Source organism: Anolis sagrei, chromosome 8, assembly GCF_037176765.1.
Source record: "Anolis sagrei isolate rAnoSag1 chromosome 8, rAnoSag1.mat, whole genome shotgun sequence".
NCBI classification, from domain to species: Eukaryota; Metazoa; Chordata; class Lepidosauria; order Squamata; family Dactyloidae; genus Anolis; species Anolis sagrei.
Window position 1 is genome coordinate 8810112 of NC_090028.1, and position 21709 is coordinate 8831820.

The following is a 21709-nucleotide window of genomic DNA, read 5'->3' on the forward strand; positions in this document are numbered from 1 at the left end:
CTCCTATTAAACTAATGCTTAATAGGACTTAACTTAATGGTGATGGTTGTTTTTCAAAATCTCTTTTTGGAAATCCACAGAAGATTTCATGCTTTTATGGATAAATGGGCCCAAAACAAATAAGTGTTGCACTCCAGGTCTAGAAGAAGCCCTCTGATTTAAAACACACCACACAAAGAGTGAAGAATCAAATCTTCTTTTATTAAAGCTTAGTAAATAGCCAGAAGAAATAAATGCTTGTAAGAAAATAAGAAGGTTCCAAAAAGTATTAGTCCATAAACAGTAGTAACCCAAAGCAACGTCCAATTCTGGGCACCACAATTCAAGAGAGATAGTGACAAGCTGGAATGTGTCCAGAGGAGTGGGACTCAAAGGATCAAGGGTCTGGATAACAAGCCCCATGAGGAGCGGCTTAAGGAGCTGGGCATGTTTAGCCTGAAGAAGAGAAGGATGAGAGGAGATATGATAGCCATGTATAAATATGTGAGAGGAAGCCACAGGGAGGAGGGAGCAAGCTTGTTTTCTGCTTCCATGGAGATTAGGACGTGGAACAATGGCTTGAAACTACAAGAGAGGAGATTCCATCTGAACATGAGGAAGAACTTCCTGACTGTAAGAGCCGTTCAGCAGCGGAACTCTCTGCCCCGGAGTGTGATTGAGGCTCCTTCTTTGGAAGCTTTTAAACAGAGGCTGTATGGCCATCTGTCAGGGATGATTTGAATGCAATATTCCTGCTTCTTGGCAGGGGGTAGACTGGATGGCCCATGAGGTCTCTTCCAACTCTTTGATTCTATGATTCTATGATAAGAAATACAGGCAATCCATGACAGCATTAAAGCCAGATAGGAATCAAGCAGGATGCAACGACAATCCAAAAGGCTAAAAATCTCCACAGAAACAAGATCCCTTGAACAAGACTTCAGTGGCACAAGAACTTGATTTCCAAATGATGCCTGATCTGACAAGATTTTCTACAGGCAAACCTTAAATCCCAAAAACTGGTTTCGTTTCCCCCCGTCTTTTAATTGACGAATTCTTTCGGATCTTGTTGATTCTGGCTAATCTCCAGCTGCCGACTCTGCTTATCTGACTTCTCATTAACTTTAGCAGGTGTCAGACTGTTTTCCAAACTAGAATCTGGGGAGTTCACAGACGGAGAGAGTAATCTTTCTCCCAAGGCCTGACAGAAACATTCTCATGACAATCTGCCCTTTGCACTGAAACCTCTCTGTCAGTGTCTGCATGAAACAGGTTAGATTTCTCTCACTTAATGTTTTCTTAGCCCCTTTTAAAAACTATGGCTTGTTTGTAAGTCAGATATTTGTAACTTGGAGACTGCCAGTACTGGTTTTTCATTGTTAAGATTGACTAAACTATTGTTGCCATCAGGATCTTCCTTTCTTTCTGTTTCAGGTGTTTACATTGGAAACCTCCTCAGTGTCTCATTCACTCATGCAGAAGGTAAGTAACATGCTTTCAACAATGTATGTCTGCACATTGTCGTCATCCTGGCCTCATGATATTTCTCCCAGATGGATTCAAGTTGAATCTCTACTGCTTCTTAGCATGACTCAGTTGTATATTTGAGCATATCTTTTCAACCTATTGAGCTTTGTCTAGGGCTTATCCTTGTTAGTCCAGAACTGAAATAGTCTCTACTGGATTAGATTTTGCTAGCTGCTCTTTCCGCACATGAACATTTCAAGAACTGTGTTGGAAGGTTGCCCATGTGACATAGAGGTTTAAAGGAGTAAGTAGAATATAATCCTATAGGGTTAATATCGATTGTCATAGTTTACAGTCATATTTTCGTGTTAAGCACCTGTTTTTATTCTATTTTGGGGAGGAAGGCTGCATCTATCTTTGAAAATTACTTCCCCAAAAAATAAGTTTAAAAAGCAATCATGTTATGAATAACTTTTCAAAGGTATCAGAACTTTTACAGAACAACATTTAGACATACAGACATATAAAAGGTAAAGGTAAAGGTAGTCCCCTGACATTAAGTTCAGTCATGTCTGACTCTGGGGTGTGGTGCTCATCTCCATTTATAAGCCGAAGAGCCAGCGTTGTCCGTAGACACCTCCAAGGTCATGTGGCCGGCATGACTGCATGGAGCGCCGTTACCTTCCCACCGGAGCGGTACCTATTGATCTACTCACATTTGCATGTTTTCGAACTGCTAGGTTGGCAGAAGCTAGGGCTGACAGCGGAAGCTCACACCGCTCCCCGGAATCGAACCTGTGACCTTTCACTCAGCAAGCTCAGCAGCTCAGTGCTTTAACCCACTGCGCCACCGGGGGCTCCTACAGACATATAATGTTGCACATAAGCAGGAGTTCACCTGCTCACCTTGCTCGCTTATTATATTGTTTTGCCTTTCATGTATTTTATTTTTTTGGTTTTATTATGTTTTTGTGTTATATTGTTTTGTATTGTACTGATGGGCATGGCCTCATGTAAGCCACACCGAGTCCCCCTGGGGGAGATGGAGAGGGGTATAAATAAATAAATAAATAAATAAATAATAATTATTATTACTTTAAAGCAGGGGTCCTCAAACTATGGCCCAGGGGCCGAATACGGCCCTCCAAGGTCATTTACCTGACCCTCACTCAGGGTCAACCTATGTCTGAAACTACTTGAAAGCACACAACAGCAACAACAACTATCCTATCTCATCAGCCAAAAGCAGACCCACACTACCCATTGAAATACTAATCAGATTATATTTGTTAAAATTGTTCTTCATTTTAATTATTGTATTGTTCTAAAGTGTTTTTTGCACTACAAATAAGATATGTGCAGTGTGCATAAGAATTCATTCATATTTTTTTTTCAAATTATAATCCGGCCCTCCAACAGTTTGACGGCCTATGAGCTGGCCCTCTGTTTTACAAGTTTGTGGACCCCTGCTTTAAAGCATGAATGTTTTTTTTCTTGCAATTCTCCAGTATGTGAAAGGGTATCAGAACTTTTACAGAACAACATTTAGACATACAGACATGTAATGTTGCACATCAGCAGGAGTTCACCTTGCTCACAGTACTCAACAAGAAACCAAACATGGTAATAAACGGTTTGTTGATAAAAACACATATAAAAAGGGCCGAAGGCACCTTAAGCAAATAGGGTAAAAATCCAAGAGTTAATAAAGGAAGCAAGTCCCAAAGGCAATAGGTAAATACAGGAAGCAAGGGTTTAAACATGAACAAAAATCCAGGAAACAAGGGGCAAAACATGGTCAGGAATCTAAAGGTAAATCCATAAAACACGGAGCATAATTCTTGGATCTTGAACTAAGACACGAACTAGGAATGAGACAGGAGTTTCTTGATCTAAAATCCTAACAGCTCTCTCACTAATTTAAGGACTGCAAAACATGAACACATTCCTTTGACCTTGAGAAGCCTGCTTTTTCCTCTCTTTCTCATGGATTTTCCTGCACCTGAATCTCTACCCCCTCAGAAGCAGCTTAGTATCTCTGTCTAAGCCAGCTGCTTCTTCGGATGATTTATTTATTTATTTAAAACCTTTATATTCCGGCCTTCTCACCCTGAAGAGGACTCAGGGCGGAGCACAGCATATATACGGCAAACATTCAATGCCAGGACACAAATTCTTATATATATACATAAAAATTAAAAACATTTATCTCAATATTAAAATTTGTTCATTCGTTCAGTCGTCTCCGACTCTTCGTGACCTCATGGACCAGCCCACGCCAGAGCTCCCTGTCGGCCGTAACCACCCCCAGCTCCTTCAAGGTCAGTCCAGTCACTTCAAGGATGCCATCCATCATCTTCCGACCTGGGAGTCCCATCTTCCAATGGCATACCAACATATCTCTGGTTGTACTGGTCCATTTAGTTTTCTTGGCAAGGATACTGGAGTGGTTTGCCATTGCCTTCCCCAGGGATCACGCTTGGTCTGACCTCTCTGCCACGACCGTCCCGTCTTGGGTGGCCCTTCACGGTTTCGCTCATGACATCATTGAGGTGCTCAAGCTCCAGCGCCCTGACAAGGCGGTGATCCTTTGCTGGAGCAATATTAAAATACACCATTTAAATCCATCCTAGTCATCCATGTCAAATCTAATTGGCCTGGTAATCTTTTCAATTGCTGCTTTATTGCCCTGTCCCAAAAGCTTGGTCCCACAGCCAAGTTTTTACCATCTTTCTAAAGAACAGGGAGAGGGGGTCGACCTAATCTCACCAGGAAGGGAGTTCCATAGCAATCACCGAGAAGGCCCTGTCTCTCGTCCCCACCAATCGTGCCTGTGACAATGGCGGGACGGAAAGCAGGGCCTTCCCGGAGGATCTTATTTTCCACAATGGTTCATAGGGAGAGATGCGTTCGCTCAGGTAATTTGGGCTGGGGCCGTTTAGGGCTTTCTGGGCCAAAGCCAGCACTTTGAATTGTGCCCGGTAGCAAACTGGCAGCCAGTGGAAGAGGTAATGTTATCCTCCTCTCCCTGCCTGTTGTTGTCCAAAACAGTTCCACTTTCACATTGTGTCTTAGCAACTGCACCTTACTCCAAAACCCCCTCCATTCCCTCAGCTACAGAACCATCTTGCTCTAAAGCCCCCTCTGTTTGCTTACCTACAGAACCATCAGGCCCTGAACCCCCAAACCCCTCATCATCATCTGGCTGAACCACAACATACAGATTATATGTAACCAGACAAGAGGAGGATTACATTTTTACTCAACATTCACATTATTCATACACATTCATTCATCCTCATTCATAGAATCATAGAATCAAAGAGTTGGAAGAGACCTCATGGGCCATCCAGTCCAACCCCATTCTGCCAAGAAACAGGAAAATTGCATTCAAATCACCCCTGACAGATGGCCATCCAGCCTCTGTTTAAAGCAGGAATATCGCATTCAAATCAAGAAGCAGGAATAGTGCATTCAAATCACCTCTATTTATTTGTCGTGTCAGAGCAACCAGTCCATTATATATTACATTTCTAACAAAAACAAAGCAAACAGACAGAAAAATACACAACTTGTGAGTTTGGTAGTTGGTTAAATGTCCTTTGACCAGTATCTGGCCACTTGGAGTGCTTCCGGTGTTGCTGCAAGAAGGTCCTCCATGGTGCATGTGGCAGGGCTCAGGGTGCATTGCAGCAGGTGGTCAGTGGTTTGCTCTTCTCCACACTCGCATGCCGAGGATTCCACTTTGTAACCCCATTGCTGAAGGTTGGCTCTGCATCTCGTGGTGCCAGAGCGCAGTCTGTTCAGCGCCTTCCAAGTCGCCCAGTCCTCTGTGTGCCCAGGGGGGAGTCTCTCATTTGGTATCAGCCATTGGTTGAGGTGCTGGGTTTGAGCCTGCCACTTTTGGACTCTCGCTTGCTGAGGTGTTCCAGCGAGTGTCTCTGTAGATCTTAGAAAACTATGTCTTGATTTAAGTCGTTGGCGTGCTGGCTGATATCCAAACAGGGGATGAGCTGGAGATGTCTCTGCCTTGGTCCTTTCACTATTGGCTGCTACTTCCCAGCGGATGTCAGGTGGTGCAATACCGGCTAAGCAGTGTAATTTCTCCAGTGGTGTAGGGCACAGACACCCCGTGATAATGCGGCATGTCTCATTAAGAGCCACATCTACTGTTTTAGTGTGGTGAGATGTGTTCCACACTGGGCATGCGTACTCAGCAGCAGAGTAGCATAGCGCAAGGGCAGATGTCTTCACTGTATCTGGTTGTGATCCCCAGGTTGTGCCAGTCAGCTTTCGTATGATATTGTTTCTAGCACCCACTTTTTGCTTGATGTTTAGGCAGTGCTTCTTGTAGGTAAGAGCACGGTCCAGAGTGACTCCCAGGTATTTGGGTGCGCTGCAATGCTCCAGTGGGATTCCTTCCCAGGTAATAATCCTCAGAGCTCGGGATGCTTCTCTGTTCTTGAGATGAAAGGCACATGTCTGTGTTTTAGATGGGTTAGGGGTTAGCTGGTTTTCCCTGTAGTAGGCAGTAAGAGCTGAAATCACCCCTGACAGATGGCCATCCAGCCTCTGTTCATCCAAATATTACCATATTCTTTTTTCTTCCTTGGAGAAGCGCCTGCTTAGGCCAGACCCTGCTTACCCTGCAGCTTGCCAACACACAGTTCTAAAACTTCCAAAACTTCTAAAACACCAAAATGCATATTCCAAAATTGCACTTCTTTCTCTTCCCTTGAGAAAAGAAGGCAAGTGACCAAAATCCTGCTTTCCCATAGCAGATCTGCCACTCCCAAGGTACACCATCTCTCTCAGTAGAGCATGGCGGGTGAACAGCATAGCTATCTGTCACAGTTTTGGATTGTAATAAGGTCTCTTATATAGTGATATGTCTTGCTGATGTTCCAAAGATGTAAATGAATGATAGATGTTTTTTCCAGCCTGGCTTCCTCTCAGTTCCTGGCAGATGTTGACTCTTCCTAATTGGTGTTGGTAAACATAAGGATCCTTGTGTTGACTTCCTTACTTAAAAGAGCGATTGTCTTTGGCAATGTAAACAGAGATAATTTCCTCCAAAAGTTCAACAGTTAATCATTTGTCATGGTTCATCAACTTTCAAATATAATTCCTGAGTGTTGTTGTTTTCCAGGCTTCATTATTTTAGAATTGTGTCTTCAGCCCAATTAGGCCCCATTCATACACCTTTCATACAAATCCATATATATTTTATGCGTCACAATCTTCTTTGAAAATATTCTGTTCAAATCATCTTATATGAAATTTTTTTATAAAAAAATGATCCAGCCATGTGATATCCGGCATTTCAGTACAAATTGCTCTCTGCAACAACCTAAAATAAAAGGATTAAATCTTTGAAAGGAAATTGGTGGAATAACATGAAAATTGCTCTGCAGGCGCTAAGTAGGAGAATTAAATGAAAGTGATTCTAGGGTGTTGTTTCTAGAGTGTTGATTAGAAGTCTTTTGAAGAAACTCTTTTCTACCAGAAGTTGGTAATAATAGTAATTTGGGGTGAATTAATGCTCATGATGTTTTGCATAAAAATAATACATTAGAGAAGTAACAACCGGTGGCCCCGCTCTTACGTCTTCAAGATTGTTTTAAAAGCAAACAGTGGTAAAGCAACGAAGAAAATGTGGGTTCGGTTATATGCCGCCAACTTTAGCTGTGGATGATGGGATTGTAATCCAACATATCTGGAAAGCATCTGATTGGGAAAAGCTGCCCTTTGGGCATTCAAGATTACATAAATTGTAGATATATCTGCACAGATGTGTACAGCTATTTGTGAATTAGCTTAGTTAAAATATTAGTTGCACTATCATAAAGAAGATTGGATGTGATTATAGTTTATTGCTAAACAAGCATGATTCCTCATCTTTATGTCTTTAGTTTTGAGGGATTTAGGGTTTTCTATCATGTTCTCATCTGATTTGTATGTACTTTGGAGTTCTTTTGAGTCTGCTTTCTTGATCAATTACATTTCCAAATTTGTGAGCAACAGGCAGGCTGACCTCAGCTCTCCCCGCAAGCCTACTGAAGCATTAGAATTCAGGAAATTTTGAGACTAGAGAGTAATCATATAACTTAGATTTTTGAGTTTTGCATTTTTGAGTTTTTGAGTTTTGGCTACCAGTATTAAAAAACTCAAAAATTACAACAGCAAAACAACAGAGAGTAAACAATCAGGCACATCAAATCACTCTCAACAAAAGATTCCCCCCAGGTACTTCCAAGCCATTAAATGCTAATCAAGGTGGTCAGTTGAAACATTCACACCTAGCTCCAGCAGACAAAAGTCCTTTGTCCCACCCTGGTCATTCCACAGATATATAAACCCATTTTCCTACTTCCAACAGACCTCACTACCTCTGAGGATGCTTGCCATAGATGCAGGCGAAACGTCAGGAGAAATGCCTCTAGAACATGGCCATATAGCCCGGAAAAACCTACAACAACCCAACCTTAGCTTTGTCTCTCTCATTTTGAATCAACATTTTTGTCACCCGGGATCACTCCTTCCTCAATTCTCTGGGCCATTGTTTTCATACAAAAAAAGGGAGGAGTTACTTGCCTTTCTTCATCGTGGTGTCTGTGAAATCGCACATATGGTAGACTAGCGAGCTACTAGTGTGGGTGGTGGGTGTCATGACACCGAAGAGAAGAGGACTGCTCTGCCAAAGGCTACACCTTTACGACAGTGGGCATTAACTGTGCCGAACATGACAAAAGTGAATTGAATAGACCAGGGATCCTCAAACTTTTGTGTACTTTCAAGTCATTTCAGAGTTGTGCTGACCCTGAGCGAGGGCCGGGTAAATGACCTTGGAGGGCCGTATCTGGCCCTCAGGCCTTAGTTTGAGGACCCTTGGAATAGACCAAGCATCCATTTGACAGAGGTCTTCCAGAAGAAAGCCTCTCAGAAGGACACTGGAGGTCACCACAGATCTAGTGGAGTGATCCTTAACCTGCCCAGGTAAACTGTGACCAGTCAATAACAATGATGTAAAAAGAAAGCTAGCCTAAAGAGCAAGAGATTCTTAAGCTGCTGCAACAGCGGCAGACAAAAGGAACTGAGGCAGTAGCCCCTCCCACTGGCTATATACTCTATGAGGAATGGAAGCACAGGAAATACCATATATGTGAATTTCACAGATCACCACTTAAAGAAACACTGTTACAGGTAAACAACCATTACTTCTTGGAAGCCTTTTATATCCCTCTACTCTGCCGATAGGACATCTAAAAAGCTGTTTTCCAAAACAAGAAGTGGCTTCCACCAACTTCCAATTCTGAGCTTTATTTCTGTGATTTGTTGCAGTCTTTGTGGTCCCCAGTAGGGATCTGCCCAGAAAATATCTCCATAGGCCTGTCCATTGGCCCACCCTTGTCCTAAATGATTGGCTATGCCTTTTGTGTTGGAAAGCAGTTCTCAAAAGGAATGAGAGCTTGAGGAAGTCACTCATCACAATCACTATTTTTTTCCTTTCTAAAGATTTTTAAGGCCAACCATCTAGAAAATAAAATTAAAATAATAGAGAAGAACCCTGAATCGTTGACTTCTTCTGATCTTGGGGACAAAAAGGTAAGTCGATTCAATCTTCTGGGAGACTTAAAAAAACATTTAAAAACTGTATAGTGCAGTGTTTCTCAACCTGGGGGTCGGGACCCCTGGAGGGATCATGAGGGGGTGTCAGAGGGGTCCCCAAAGACCACCAGAAAACACAGTATTTTCTGTTGGTCATGGAGGTTCTGTGTGGGAAGTTTGGCCCAATTCAATCATTGGTAGGGTTCATTGGTAGGTGAACTATAAATCCCAGCAACTACAACTCCCAAATGTCAAGATCTAGTTTCCCCAAACTCCATCAGTGTTCACATTTGGGCCTATTGAGAATTCATGCCAAGTTTGGTCCAGATCCATCATTGTTTGAGTCCACAGTTCTCTCTGGATATAGGTGAACTACAACTCCCAAAGTCAAGGTCAATGCCCACCAAACCCTTCCAGTGTTTTCTGTTGGCCGTGGGAGTTTTGTGTGCCAGGTTTGGTTCAATTTCATCATTGGTGGAGTTCAGATTGTAGGTGAACTATAAATCCCAACAACTCGAACTCCCAGATAACAAAATCAATCACTCCCCGCTCCTCCCAATCCCACCACTATTCAAATTTGGGCATATCAGGTATTTGTGCCAAATTTGATCCAGTGAAAATACATCCTGCTTATCAGATAATTGCAGTACCATTCATAACAGGAGCAAAATGACAGTTATGAAGTAGCAAAATAATGTGATGGTTGGGGGTCACCACAACATGAGGATCTGTACTAAGGGGTCGCAGCGTTAGGAAGGTTGAGAAACACTGGTATAGTGGGTTCTACCATTGCCACAAGACTGATAGGTTTTAGAGTTGTTGTTGGCACCCTGTCCAAATCTTCTTCTTCTTCTTCTTCTTCTTCTTCTTATTATTATTATTAATGCGCTTGTATACCGCTAATATCTCAGCCTAAATCGGCGACTCATTGCGGTTTACAACACTTAAAAAACAACAATATTCAGTTTAAAAGCATAAAACACATATACAATACAAATTATTGGGCCACCAATAACCATCCAATGCATCTCGTAACTGGAGTCGCAATCCAAATTCATCGTCCATGATTACCAGTCCTTTAGTCATCATAATTCGTTGCAACGGATTAACCGAATGCTTGTTTAAACATCCATGTCTTCAATCTTTTCCGAAACACCATCAGCGAGGGGGCTGATCTTACCTCTATGGGGAGGGTGTTCCAAAGCCAAGGGGCCACCACAGAAAAGGCCCTGTCTCTCGTTCCCGCCAGCCGCACTTGTGAAGCCGGCGGGATAGAGAGCAGGGACTCCCCAGAAGATCTTAGGGTCCTGGTGGGCTGATAGGTTGAGATACGTTCGGATAGAAAAGTTGGGCCAGAACCGTTTAGGGCTTTAAAGGCGAACGCCAGCACTTTGAATTGAGCCCGGTAGCAGATCGGCAGCCAGTGGAGCTGGTGCAGCAGAGGAGTTGTATGCTCCCTGCGCCCCGCTCCTGTTAGTATCATGGCTGCCGCCCGTTGGACTAATTGGAGCTTCCGGGCTGTCTTCAAAGGCAACCCCACGTAGAGAGCGTGGGGTTGCCTTTGAAAAGCTGTTAAAATCTTAACAGCTTTTCAGTGGTAGAGTAAGCTTTAATTTTTATTGGTGACTTCATTAGATGCCTTTTTGCATTGCATTGGCTTGGCATTTTGAAACTGGGAAAAGATGAGGTTGAGAGGATTTTCTTCTGTTACCAAGTTTCTTGTACAATTATCATATTTATGGGAGAAGGGAAGAAGAGAGAATCAATACACGTTCTCACCAATGGTTTCTCTTCATCCTGGAAAGAAGTGACTAGTGGGATGCTTCAGGGTTCTGTCCTGGGCTCAGTACTATTTAATATCTTTCTTAATGACTTAGATGAAGGTTTAGAGGGAATGATTATTAAGTTTGCAGATGATACCATATCAGGAGTGATAGCTAATACTCAGGGCGACAGGATCAGAATTCAAAACAACTTAACAGATTAGAGAGCTGATTTGCCAAAACTAAACATGAATCTCAACAAGAAGAAGCGTAAGATACTACACGTCGACAGAAAAAATGAAATGCACAGATATAGGATTGGGGATGCCTGGCTCAACAGCAATCCATGTGAAAAGGATCTAGGAATCTTTGAGAACAGCAAGCTGAACAGAAGCAAACAGTGTGATGTGGCTGCTAAAAAAGCCAATGGGATTTTGGGCTGCATCAGAAGGAGTCTAGGGTCTAAATTGAGAGAAGTCATGATGCCTCTCTATTTTGCTTTATTTATTATTATTACTTTATTTGCAGCATTTATATTCTGCCGTTCTCACCCCGCAGGGGACTCAGGGTGGATTACAATGTACACATATATGGCAAACATTCAATGCCAATTTTGACATACAACATATACAGACATAGACAGAGGCTATTTAACTTTTTCTGGCCGCCAGGGGAGCTGTCGCTTTCATCGTCCATCTGCGACGCTGATGAAGTACTTCCGCATTCCCCGCATTCCCCGCATGCTTTTGCTGGAGTGCTTGCTGGAGTCTTTTTTTTATGACCCCATAAATTAGTTAATTTAGCCTCCCCACACTTTAAGGTGGTACGTAATTTTCCTACTTGACAAAGGCAACTGTCTTTCGGGTTGCAAAGGTTGACAACAGGCTACACAATTGGTTGGAAACCCACTCCAACCCGGGCTGGCTTCAAACTCATGACCTTTTGGTCAGAGTGATCTTAGTGCAGCTGACACTCAGCCAGCTGCGCCACAATCCCGGTCTTCCTGACTGTAAGAGCTGTTCAACAGTGGAACTCTTTGCCTCAGAGTGTGGTGGAAACTCCTTCCTTGGAAGCTTTTAAACAGAGACTGGATGGCCATCTGTCAGGGGTGCTCTGATTGTGCTTTTCCATTATGGCAGGGGATTGGGCTAGATAGCCCATATGGTCTCTTCTAACTCCATAATTCTATAAGTCTCTGAAAACTCTCCTGCATGTATCAGGAGTGACTTGAGAAACTGCAAGTTGCTTCTGGTGTGAGAGAATTGGCTGTTTTCAAGGATGTTGCCCAGGGGATGCCCGGATGTTTTGATGTTTTACCATCCTTGAGGGAGGCTATTCTCATGTCTCCGTTTGGGGAGCTGGAACTAACAGAGGGAGCTCACCCGTGCTCTCCCCAGATTCAAACCTCCGACCTTTCAGTCTTCAGTCCTGCTGGCACAAGGGTTTAACCCATTGCACCACCAGGAGTTAGAGTGGTGATAATAGTGCTCAGATGTGAGGACATCCGATCCTCTTGTCTGCGTGCATCTTGGTCTGTTTTCAAATGCTTAGATCCTTTTTCCCTTCCTTTCTCCAAGGTATCCGTTCTAATCGGCGAGCCCTTTTTCTCTACAAGCTTGTTGCCATGGCACAATTTATATTTCTGGTACGCCCGGACGGCGCTGGCACCCCACCTCACCAGTGACATAAAGGTCCTCCCCGAGTCGGCTTCCCTTCACCTGATGGTTGTGGAGTTCAAGGTAAAGTGTCTCTGGTTTTTCCCCCATAGCGACATTTTACGATTCAAGTGCATCACCTCTGAATGCATCATCTAGATCTAAAAGAACTGCTTTGCTTCAGGACAGATGAGCTTTGTGGCCACCTGTCAACAGTTCAAGCCACATGGCTAGCAGTCATTGAGAATGGTGTTCTCCAGAGATAAAAATGCTTTGGATTATTGTTCTGACATGCTCCAGCATTGGCAATCTAAGGACAACTGTGTTTTTGTTATAACTTACACTGTTTCGCCTTAGAAGGGATTTGTGATGTTATAATGAATGGTGGAGGGAGAACAGATTACTGCAACCATTGCTATTTTTTTTTATCCTTGGAGAGTTCAACCCAATCTGAGAGCAAAAGTGTTGGAGCTGTTTGCAATTTATAATGTAGATTTCAAAGTATGTATGTATGTTTAAAATACAGTAGCTATGTGCCGAGTGTATTCCTGTGTGGAAAGAGTTAACTAAACCATGGAGGGAACGGCATTCCTAGAGAGGTCATAAATCAAGTGTATAGAACAAATATATCATCAGAATGGCAACAAAGATCTGCCTAGTCAAAGCCATGGTATTCCCTGTAGTAACCTACGGATGTGAGAGCTGGACCTTAGGGAAGGCTGAGCGAAAGAAGAGAGATGCTTTTGAGCTGTGGTGTTGGAAGAAAGTTCTGAGAGTGCCTTGGACTGCGAGAAGATCCAAACAGTCCATCCTCCAGGAAATAAAGCCCGGCTGCTCACTGGAGGTAAGGAGACTAGAGACAAAGTTGAAGTCCTTTGGCCACATCATGAGGAGACAGGAAAGCCTAAAGAAGACAATTATGCTGGGGAAAGTGGAAGGCAAAAGGAAGAGGGGCTGACCAAGGGCAAGATGGATGGATGGCATCCTTGAAGTGACTGGACTGACCTTGAAGGAGCTGGGGGTGGTGACGGCCGACAGGGAGCTCTGGCGTGGGCTGGTCCATGAGGTCACGAAGAGTCGGAGACGACTGAACGAATGAACAACAATAACAACAACAGAACAAGTGGATGCAGCGTCATGCATTGTACGTCATACGTCACTCTGGAATGCAGGAGGTGTGGACTAGTACTGATAACAGTGTTCGTGTGTTCACGATGTTATGATCGGAAGGGAAAGAAGCAAGTTTACGACATGCTTAGTGTTAAGTAGCTTCTAATGTATATAGCTGTAATATAAAGTAGTTTATAGCTTAAGGTGGCTGTGATCGATTTGTTCCTGCCTTGCTGTGCGGCCGATGCCACTGACAAAAAGCTCAGGCACATTTTTATGATAAACTGGGACTTACTTTCAAAGAAACATGTATGCAATTATGCTGTTGCCCATTTTGAATTGCTTCTGGTTGCTTCTGGTGTCCAGTGGAACACATCTCACCACACTAAAAGAGTGGATGTGGCTCTTAATGAGACATGCCGCAGTATCACAGGATGTCTATACCCTACACCACTGGAGAAATTATCCTGTTTAGCCAGTATTGCACCACCTGACATCCGCTGGGAAGTAGCAGCCTGTAATGAAAGGACCAAGTTATTGATATATCCAGCCCATCCTCTGTTCAAATATCAGCCAGCACGCCAATACCTTAAATCAAGAAATCGCTTTCTAAGACCTACAGAGACACTCGCAGGAACAGCAAGCGAGAGTCCAAAAGTGGCAGGCTCAAACCCGAAACCTCAATCAGTGGCTGATACCAAATGAGAGACTCTCCTCTGGGCACACAGAAGATTGGGCGACTCGGAAGACGCTGAACAGACTGCGTTCTGGCACCACGAGATGCAGAGCCAACTTTAAGAAATGTGTATCTTTTCCAATTTGTTTTAAAATCTATGCTGGTTTGATAAAACACTCAGATTTAAAAGTGCTTTTTGTGTATTTGAACTGGAAATAATATAGCATTTATACAGTGGTTCTAATACCGCCAGGCAAATACATTATATTTCAAGAGCTGCTCAACAGTGGAACTCATTGCCTCATAGTGTGATGGGTGCTCCTTTTTTTTTTGAAGGCCTTTAAACAGAGGCTGGATGGCCATCTGTTGGGAGGGCTTTGATTGTGCTTTTCCTGCATAGCAGAAGGGGGTTGAATTGGATTATCTATGGTGTCTCTCCCAACTCTATAATTCTATTATTATTGCTACTATTATTATAATAGAGACTGGATGGCCATCTGTCAGGAGGGCTTTGATTGTGCTTTTCCTGCATGACACAAGGGGGTTGGACTGGATGACCCCTAGGGTCTCTTCCAGTTCTAGGATTGTATTTATTATGATTATGATTATAATAAGAGAGGCTGACTGGCCATTTTTCAGGGGTACTTTGATTGTGCTTTTCCTGCAAAGCACAAAGGGGTTGGACTGAATGGTCTATGGTGTCTCTTCCCACTCTATAATTCTATTATTGCTATTGTTATTATTACTATTCTTATAACAGAAACTGGATGGCCATCTGTCGGGAGTGCTTTGATTGTGCTTTTCCTGTATGTCAGGGGATGGACTGGATGGCTTGTGTGGCCTCTTCCAACTCTAGGACTCTATGATTTCATTTTGAAGTGCTAAAAGAAATACCATTGTGTTCTTTTTCCCTAGGACTTGTGGCGCATCCGCAGCCCATGTGGCAGTTGTGAAGGGTTTGATGTGAGCACCATGGATGAGATGATAAAGGTGAGGCATTCTTCCCAATATGTCTGTGAAATGCGATCTGCATCATAGATTTAATGGTGGAGAAAGTGATCTAAGGTGAGTTTCTCGCCAACATGAGCAGTAAACGGAATACATTGCAGCAGAATTGGTCATCTTGGGAGCTAGACCAGAACTTTCAAAGCTGTATGTTGGGCTGTGACCCGTGACACATTAGTGTGTAGGCAAGTTGTGCCTGGACTCAGGAGCACACAGTGGTGGGAGGTCCATCCGCTGAGCCTCACAGACTGTGAGTCATTCTTCCTGCTTTCCCTGGGTAACACCACATGTTTTTCCACACACATAAGGTAAAAAGGTAAAGGTTTGCCCCTGACATGAAATCCAGTCATGTCCGACTCTGGGATGTGGGGCTCATCTCCATTTCTAAGCCAAAGAGCTGGCGTTGTCCATAGACACCTCTAAGGTCATGTGGCCAGCATGACTGCATGGAGCGCTGTTGCCTTCCCGCCAGAGCGGTACCTATTGATCTACTCACATTTGCATGTTTTCGAACTGCTAGGTTGGCAGAAGCTGGGGCTGACAGCGGATCTGCTCGCTGAATTCGAACCTGCGACCTTTCGGTCAGCAAGCTCAGCAGCTCAGTGCTTTAACCCACTGCGCCACCGGGGGCTCCACACACATGCTTTCACTCAGTTCAACTCAGTATCTCTTCCATCCCTTCCTACCCCTGGTCCCGGAATCAAATCTGGACATGGCCTAAACCAAACAATCTATATAAATAAAAATGTAATGTTCATTTGTGGTATTAACATAACTCAAAAATCACTGGACAAATTGACACAAAATTTTGACACAAGACACCTAACAACCCAATGTATGTCCTTCACTTAAAAAAAAAATTGATTTTGTCACTTGGGAGTTGTAGATTTTGTCACTTGGGAGTTGTGATTTATAGTTCACTTACAATCAAAGAGCATTCAGAACCCCACCAACGATGGAATTGAACCAAACTTTGCACATAGTTCTCCAACAGATAATACTGGAAGGGTTTGGTGGGCAGTGTCCTTTGGTTTTGGAGTTGTAGTTCACCTACATCCAGAGATCACTGTTGACTCAAACAATGATGGATCTAGACCAAACTCTACACAAATACTCAATATGCCCAAATGTGAACACTGGTGGAGTTTGGGGAAAATAGAATCTTGACCTTTGGGAGTTGTAGTTGCTGGGATTTATAGTTCACCTACAATCAAAGAGCATTCTGAACTCCACCAACGATAGAATTAGGCCAAACATCCCACACAGAACCCTCATGTGGGCCACAGCAACGCGTGGCAGGGGATGGCTAGTAACGTAATAAAAAGACTTTGTGAATGTTTAGATGCAGATAATAATGTCCATACCTAGATGTATTCATGTGCAAACACGTACCCATAAAATAGTATTAAAACCCTAGTATTGGCAGTAAAACAAAGCATGGACTAATTCTATAAAAGCATTAGCAAACCATTAAAAGCAGCTGCATCAGAGCCTCGCAACACGAGATGAGAATGAGGAGGAAAACAAAGGTCCAATAATGGCTCTTAAAATAACGAACACTCCCCCAAGAACTTTTGTACCACATCCTTTTTTTGTAGTAATAAGGAGCATTTGCGAGTTCCCTGCCTTCATTGTTCGAGAACACAGGACCAATTAACTTAATTGCAAAAAAAATTGCGTAGTTATTTGTAACTGCTACTTAGAAATGTCTGGGATGACAAGTTTAATGAGTCACTTTAGCAGCTGTGAAGCTGTGGCAGAGTCTGCACTGAAAAGAGTACGTTCTTGAAGATAGCTGGAGGGGAATCGGATTTATCCAGTTAATTAATAACAAATTCTTTTCTGACTCCTATACAAGTCTGGCCCTTGGGATTCTTCTCTGCTCAGGATTCTGGACAAGTGCAGCACTCGCCCTCCAGCGAAGAGGAAAAGCTGCTGGGCTTTGACATCTCTTTGGTTACTGCACTATATTTTGTACTTTGCCATTTATTATAAAATGCAAACAACAGTAGTGGCGAGCTCAAGTGGTTTAGTCGTTGGGTTGCTTGACTAGGGCTCTAAAGGATCCAGGGTTTAAATGTCATCCATTGAAGCCCACTGGGAGACCTTGGCCCACCAAAATACAGGGTCCTATCAAAATGGACCCAGGTCACAGGTCATAAAACCATAGTTTATTGATTATGTGATGATATTAAGCAGGATGCAGCAAGGCAAAGTTAGGTCACCAATCTGACTTGTTTAAACTTTCATTACAACGCATGACCTTGTTAGAAGTCAACCCTTTGAACAAGTGATGTTCACAAGCATTCACGTAATGACACATAGGTAACTCAACTGTTAAACTGATAAACCATGTCTTTGAACTGCCAGGGACAAAGACATGCCGCTGCAAAAAAGCAACAACATATATTTAGCTAACAGTTTTGAAAATGTTTCTTTAATGTTGAAGTTGAAACTGCAGTTGCAGCTGCCCAAAACATATACTCTCCCTTGAAACCTCTTAGTTTAAAATATGCACTCAGAGACAAAAAACAAGTCTTCTTTGAAAAGTAACATATCTTGTTTACTCATAAACATCTTGCATTAATTCAGTATACAGACACATTTATAGATAGGATGTGGTTTCTCAGTATCAAGAACACAGGGCATCATTCTTAATCAATAGTCCGTAGTCCAAAGGCTTTAAGTATACATCGCATGAAAGTCCAAAGGGTATAACTGTACTCAAAACTTCTCAAAGCAAACACATAGTAAACTGTTCCTGCATAAGTCCAAATGACACCTGCTTTCATTGAAGTCTAAAAGCATACAGGATCCACATCCACTGAGGTCTAAAGCAAACTGCTAACTTTTTGAAGTACAAAAACATACTGGTAACAAAATGGAGTCTTGAATCATAGAATCATAGAATCAAAGAGTTGGAAGAGACCTCATGGGCCATCCAGTCCAACCCCCTGCCAAGAAGCAGGAATATTGCATTCAAATCACCCCTGACAGATGGCCATCCAGCCTCTGCTTAAAAGCTTCCAAAGAAGGAGCCTCCACCACACTCCGGGGCAGAGAGTTCCACTGCTGAACGGCTCTCACAGTCAGGAAGTTCTTCCTAATGTTCAGATGGAATCTCCTCTCTTGTAGTTTGAAGCCATTGTTCCGCGTCCTAGTCTCCAAGGAAGCACAAAACAAGCTTGCTCCCTCCTCCCTGTGGCTTCCTCTCACATATTTATACATGGCTATCATATCCCCTCTCAACCTTCTCTTCTTCAGGCTAAACATGCCCAGCTCCTTAAGCCGCTCCTCATAGGGCTTGTTCTCCAGACCTTTTATCATTTTAGTCGCCCTCCTCTGGACACATTCCAGCTTGTCAATATCTCTCTTGAATTGTGGTGCCCAGAATTGGACACAATATTCCAGATGTGGTCTAACCAAAGCAGAATAGAGGGGTAGCATTACTTCCTTAGATCTAGATCTGAGTCTAAACATGCTCAGTATAATCACATGTCTGCAGCCCCGCCCACAAATCAATATATTCATACAATACAGGTTAGCAAATATATACATTATTAACAAACAAATAGTGAAGACTTGGAAGGTTGCTCTTTCCAACAATGAAGTTTGCAAAGTCAATCATAGAGGTAGTCTGGCTGTTGTTGTCTGGAGGCATCCTCTGTTTGGTAGGTGTTAACTGGCCCTTGATTGTTTGCTATCTGGAGTTCTCAGTTTCCGAGTGGTGTTCTTTATTTACAGTCTTAATTCCGGTGTTTTAAAATACTAGTAACCAGATTTTGGTCATTTTAATGGTTTCCTACTTTCAGTTAAAATTGTCCATGTGCTTGTGGATTTCAGTGGCCTCTCTGTATTGTCTGGCATGATAGTTGTCAGAGTGGTCCAGAGTTTCTGTGTTCTCAAATAATGTTCTGTGCCCAGGTTGGTTTGTCATGTGCTCTTTTAGAAATTCCAAATACATACATTAGGCAAGCCAGTGGGAATGGTGGGATTGAGGGAAAGTCCTCCCTTGAAGATCAGAAGACTTGGGAATATTGATATGAAGATATAGGAGTTTTCTGATAGTTTAGGTCTACATCAGGTGTCAGAATCAGCAGTTTCCATTTAAGCCAAGAATTCTTCTTTGTTTCCTTCCCTCCCTCCCATAGAATTCGTTAGACTTCAGGGAATCCAGGGAAGCAGAACCTCATCCTTTGTGGGAGTATCCTTGCAAGTCCCTCTCGGATCCAGAGGAAGTCTTCACCTTTGACTTCCAACAAACTGTGTTGGAGCACACGCTCAGGAAAGAAGGCCTCGTAAACCTGACAAGGTAAGTTGAACCCAAAGAAAACAGTGCAACATTTTCAGGGATGGGGCGTGTAATGAATCCCTTACCTGCACAAGCTAGCTTAGGCCTAAGAGAGTGCGCCTGGCGAAGCCACGACATCCATTTTAGAGAAGGGAGGCAGGGATCAAAATATGTACCAAAATTAAATACCTGGGAATCTGGTTAACGGCAAAAAACGCCCAACTGTACAAAAACAACTATGAGGTAACATGGACAAAGGTAAAGAAAGATCTATTAAAATGGAAGTTTCTAAAGCTTTCTCTGCTAGGGAGAATAGCCCTGATTAAAATGAACATTCTACCCAGGCTTTTGTATCTATTTCAAAACCTCCCAATCATAAGAAATGCTAAAATCTTCAATCTATGGAACAAAGATATAGGGAAATACAACACCGCCTGAGCTCTGCAAGTGCAGCATTTTCCCGAATGAAGCAGAGAGTGTTTGAGGACCGGGACATCCACAGGGAGACCAAGGTGCTTGTCTATAAAGCTATTGTCCTCCCAACCCTGCTCTATGCTTGTGAGATGTGGACTGTCTACAGACGTCACATGCAACTCCTGGAACGATTCCATCAGCGCTGCCTCCGGAAAATCTGCAAATCTCCAGGGAAGACAAGCGGACAAACGTCAGCATGCTGGAAGAAGCAAAGACCACCAGCATTGAAGCGATGGTCCTCCAACATCAACTCCTCTGGGCCGGCCACGTTGTCTGGATGCCTGACCACTGTCTCCCAAAGCAGTTGCTCTACTGTGAACTTAAGAACGGAAAACGGAATGTTGGTGGACAGGAAAAGAGATTTAGAGATGGGCTCAAAGCCAACCTTAAAAACTCTGGCATAGACACTGAGAACTGGGAAGCCCTGGCCCTTGAGCGCTCCAGCTGGAAGTCAGCTGTGACCAGCAGTGCTGCAGAATTCGAGGAGGCACGAGTGGAGGGTGAAAGAGACAAACGTGCCAGGAGGAAGGCGCGTCAAGCCAACCCCGACCGGGACCGCCTTCTGCCTGGAAACCAATGCCCACACTGCGGAAGAAGATGCAGAGCAAGAATAGGGCTCCACAGCCACATACGGACCCACAAGGAAACCCATAATGGAAGACCATCCTACTCGTCCAATGAGGGATCGCCTACGTAAGTAAGGGAAATTTATATGGAACTAGCTGTGCCCTGCCACGCGTTGCTGTGGCCTATAGTAAAACTTATCAAAGTTGAGGTAGATATCTGGACTATTATGAAAGAGAGGTCCCTACCTATTCCTTCCCCCTTTTCCTCCCCCTTTCTCTCCTTTCTTCCTTCTCTACCTCTTTCTTTCTTTCCTTCTTTCACTACTTGGTTTCATCCTTCTCTCTTTCCTTCATTCCCTCCCCCTTCCTTCCTTTGCCTTTCTTCCCTCCCTGTTTGCTTCCTTCTTTCACTTTTTATTTCCTTTTATTTCACCACCATCATAACAATAACAATAATGCAATGCATTGCCTCCAGGACCTGACACCTCTCCCATTCCCCCTAAAAGGGTCTCATAGGAACAATAGCATAATAATAATAATAGAAATAACAACCTTTACCCGCCACGTGTTGCTGTGGCCAATCTTCCCTCTTTCTCTCCTTCTTTCCCTCCCTCCCTCCCTCCCTCCCTCCCTCCTTTCTTCCTTCCTTCCTTCCTTCCTTCCTTCCTTCCTTCCTTCCCATCTTTCCTTCTCCTCTTCTTTCTCTATGTCTTTCCTTCCTTCCCCCTTTTTCTTTCTCTTCTGCTGTCTCTCTTTTCTTTCCTTCCATCTTTCCTTTTCTTTCCGTTTCTTCTTCCTCTAACTTTCCTTCCTTCCCCCTTTTTCTTTACCTCCCTTTCTCTTTCTTCCTTCTTTCCTTCCTTCCTGTCTTTCCTAGATTTTGACAGGGTGGGAAGGGGCGGGGTGGGGTTTGGAGGTGGCGTGAAGTAAAAGGAGGTAAGATTGGGGCAGGGGAGTGATGGAGCGTGGGGTTGCGTGTGTGTGTGCGGCAGCGGGGGGAGTGATGGAGCGTGGGGTTGCGTGTGTGTGTGGCGGCGGGGGGGAGTGGGGTTGCGTGTGTGTATGCGGCGGCGGGGGGAGTGATGGAGCGTGGGGTTGCGTGTGTGTGTGCGGCA

The 21709-nt window shown here is 43.6% G+C and overlaps 1 protein-coding gene across 1 annotated transcript in view; it reads left to right on the plus strand.

Annotated features, from left to right (window-relative positions):
* The window catches only part of PRMT7 (protein arginine methyltransferase 7), a 65687-nt gene that overhangs the window by 35421 nt on the left and 8557 nt on the right, over window positions 1–21709 (plus strand). The window contains exons 12-16 of the mRNA XM_067471019.1: window positions 1414–1461; window positions 8962–9051; window positions 12395–12556; window positions 15174–15248; window positions 19415–19575. Coding sequence (XP_067327120.1) covers window positions 1414–1461; window positions 8962–9051; window positions 12395–12556; window positions 15174–15248; window positions 19415–19575 — 536 coding nt within the window. The remainder of the gene's footprint in view (window positions 1–1413; window positions 1462–8961; window positions 9052–12394; window positions 12557–15173; window positions 15249–19414; window positions 19576–21709) is intronic.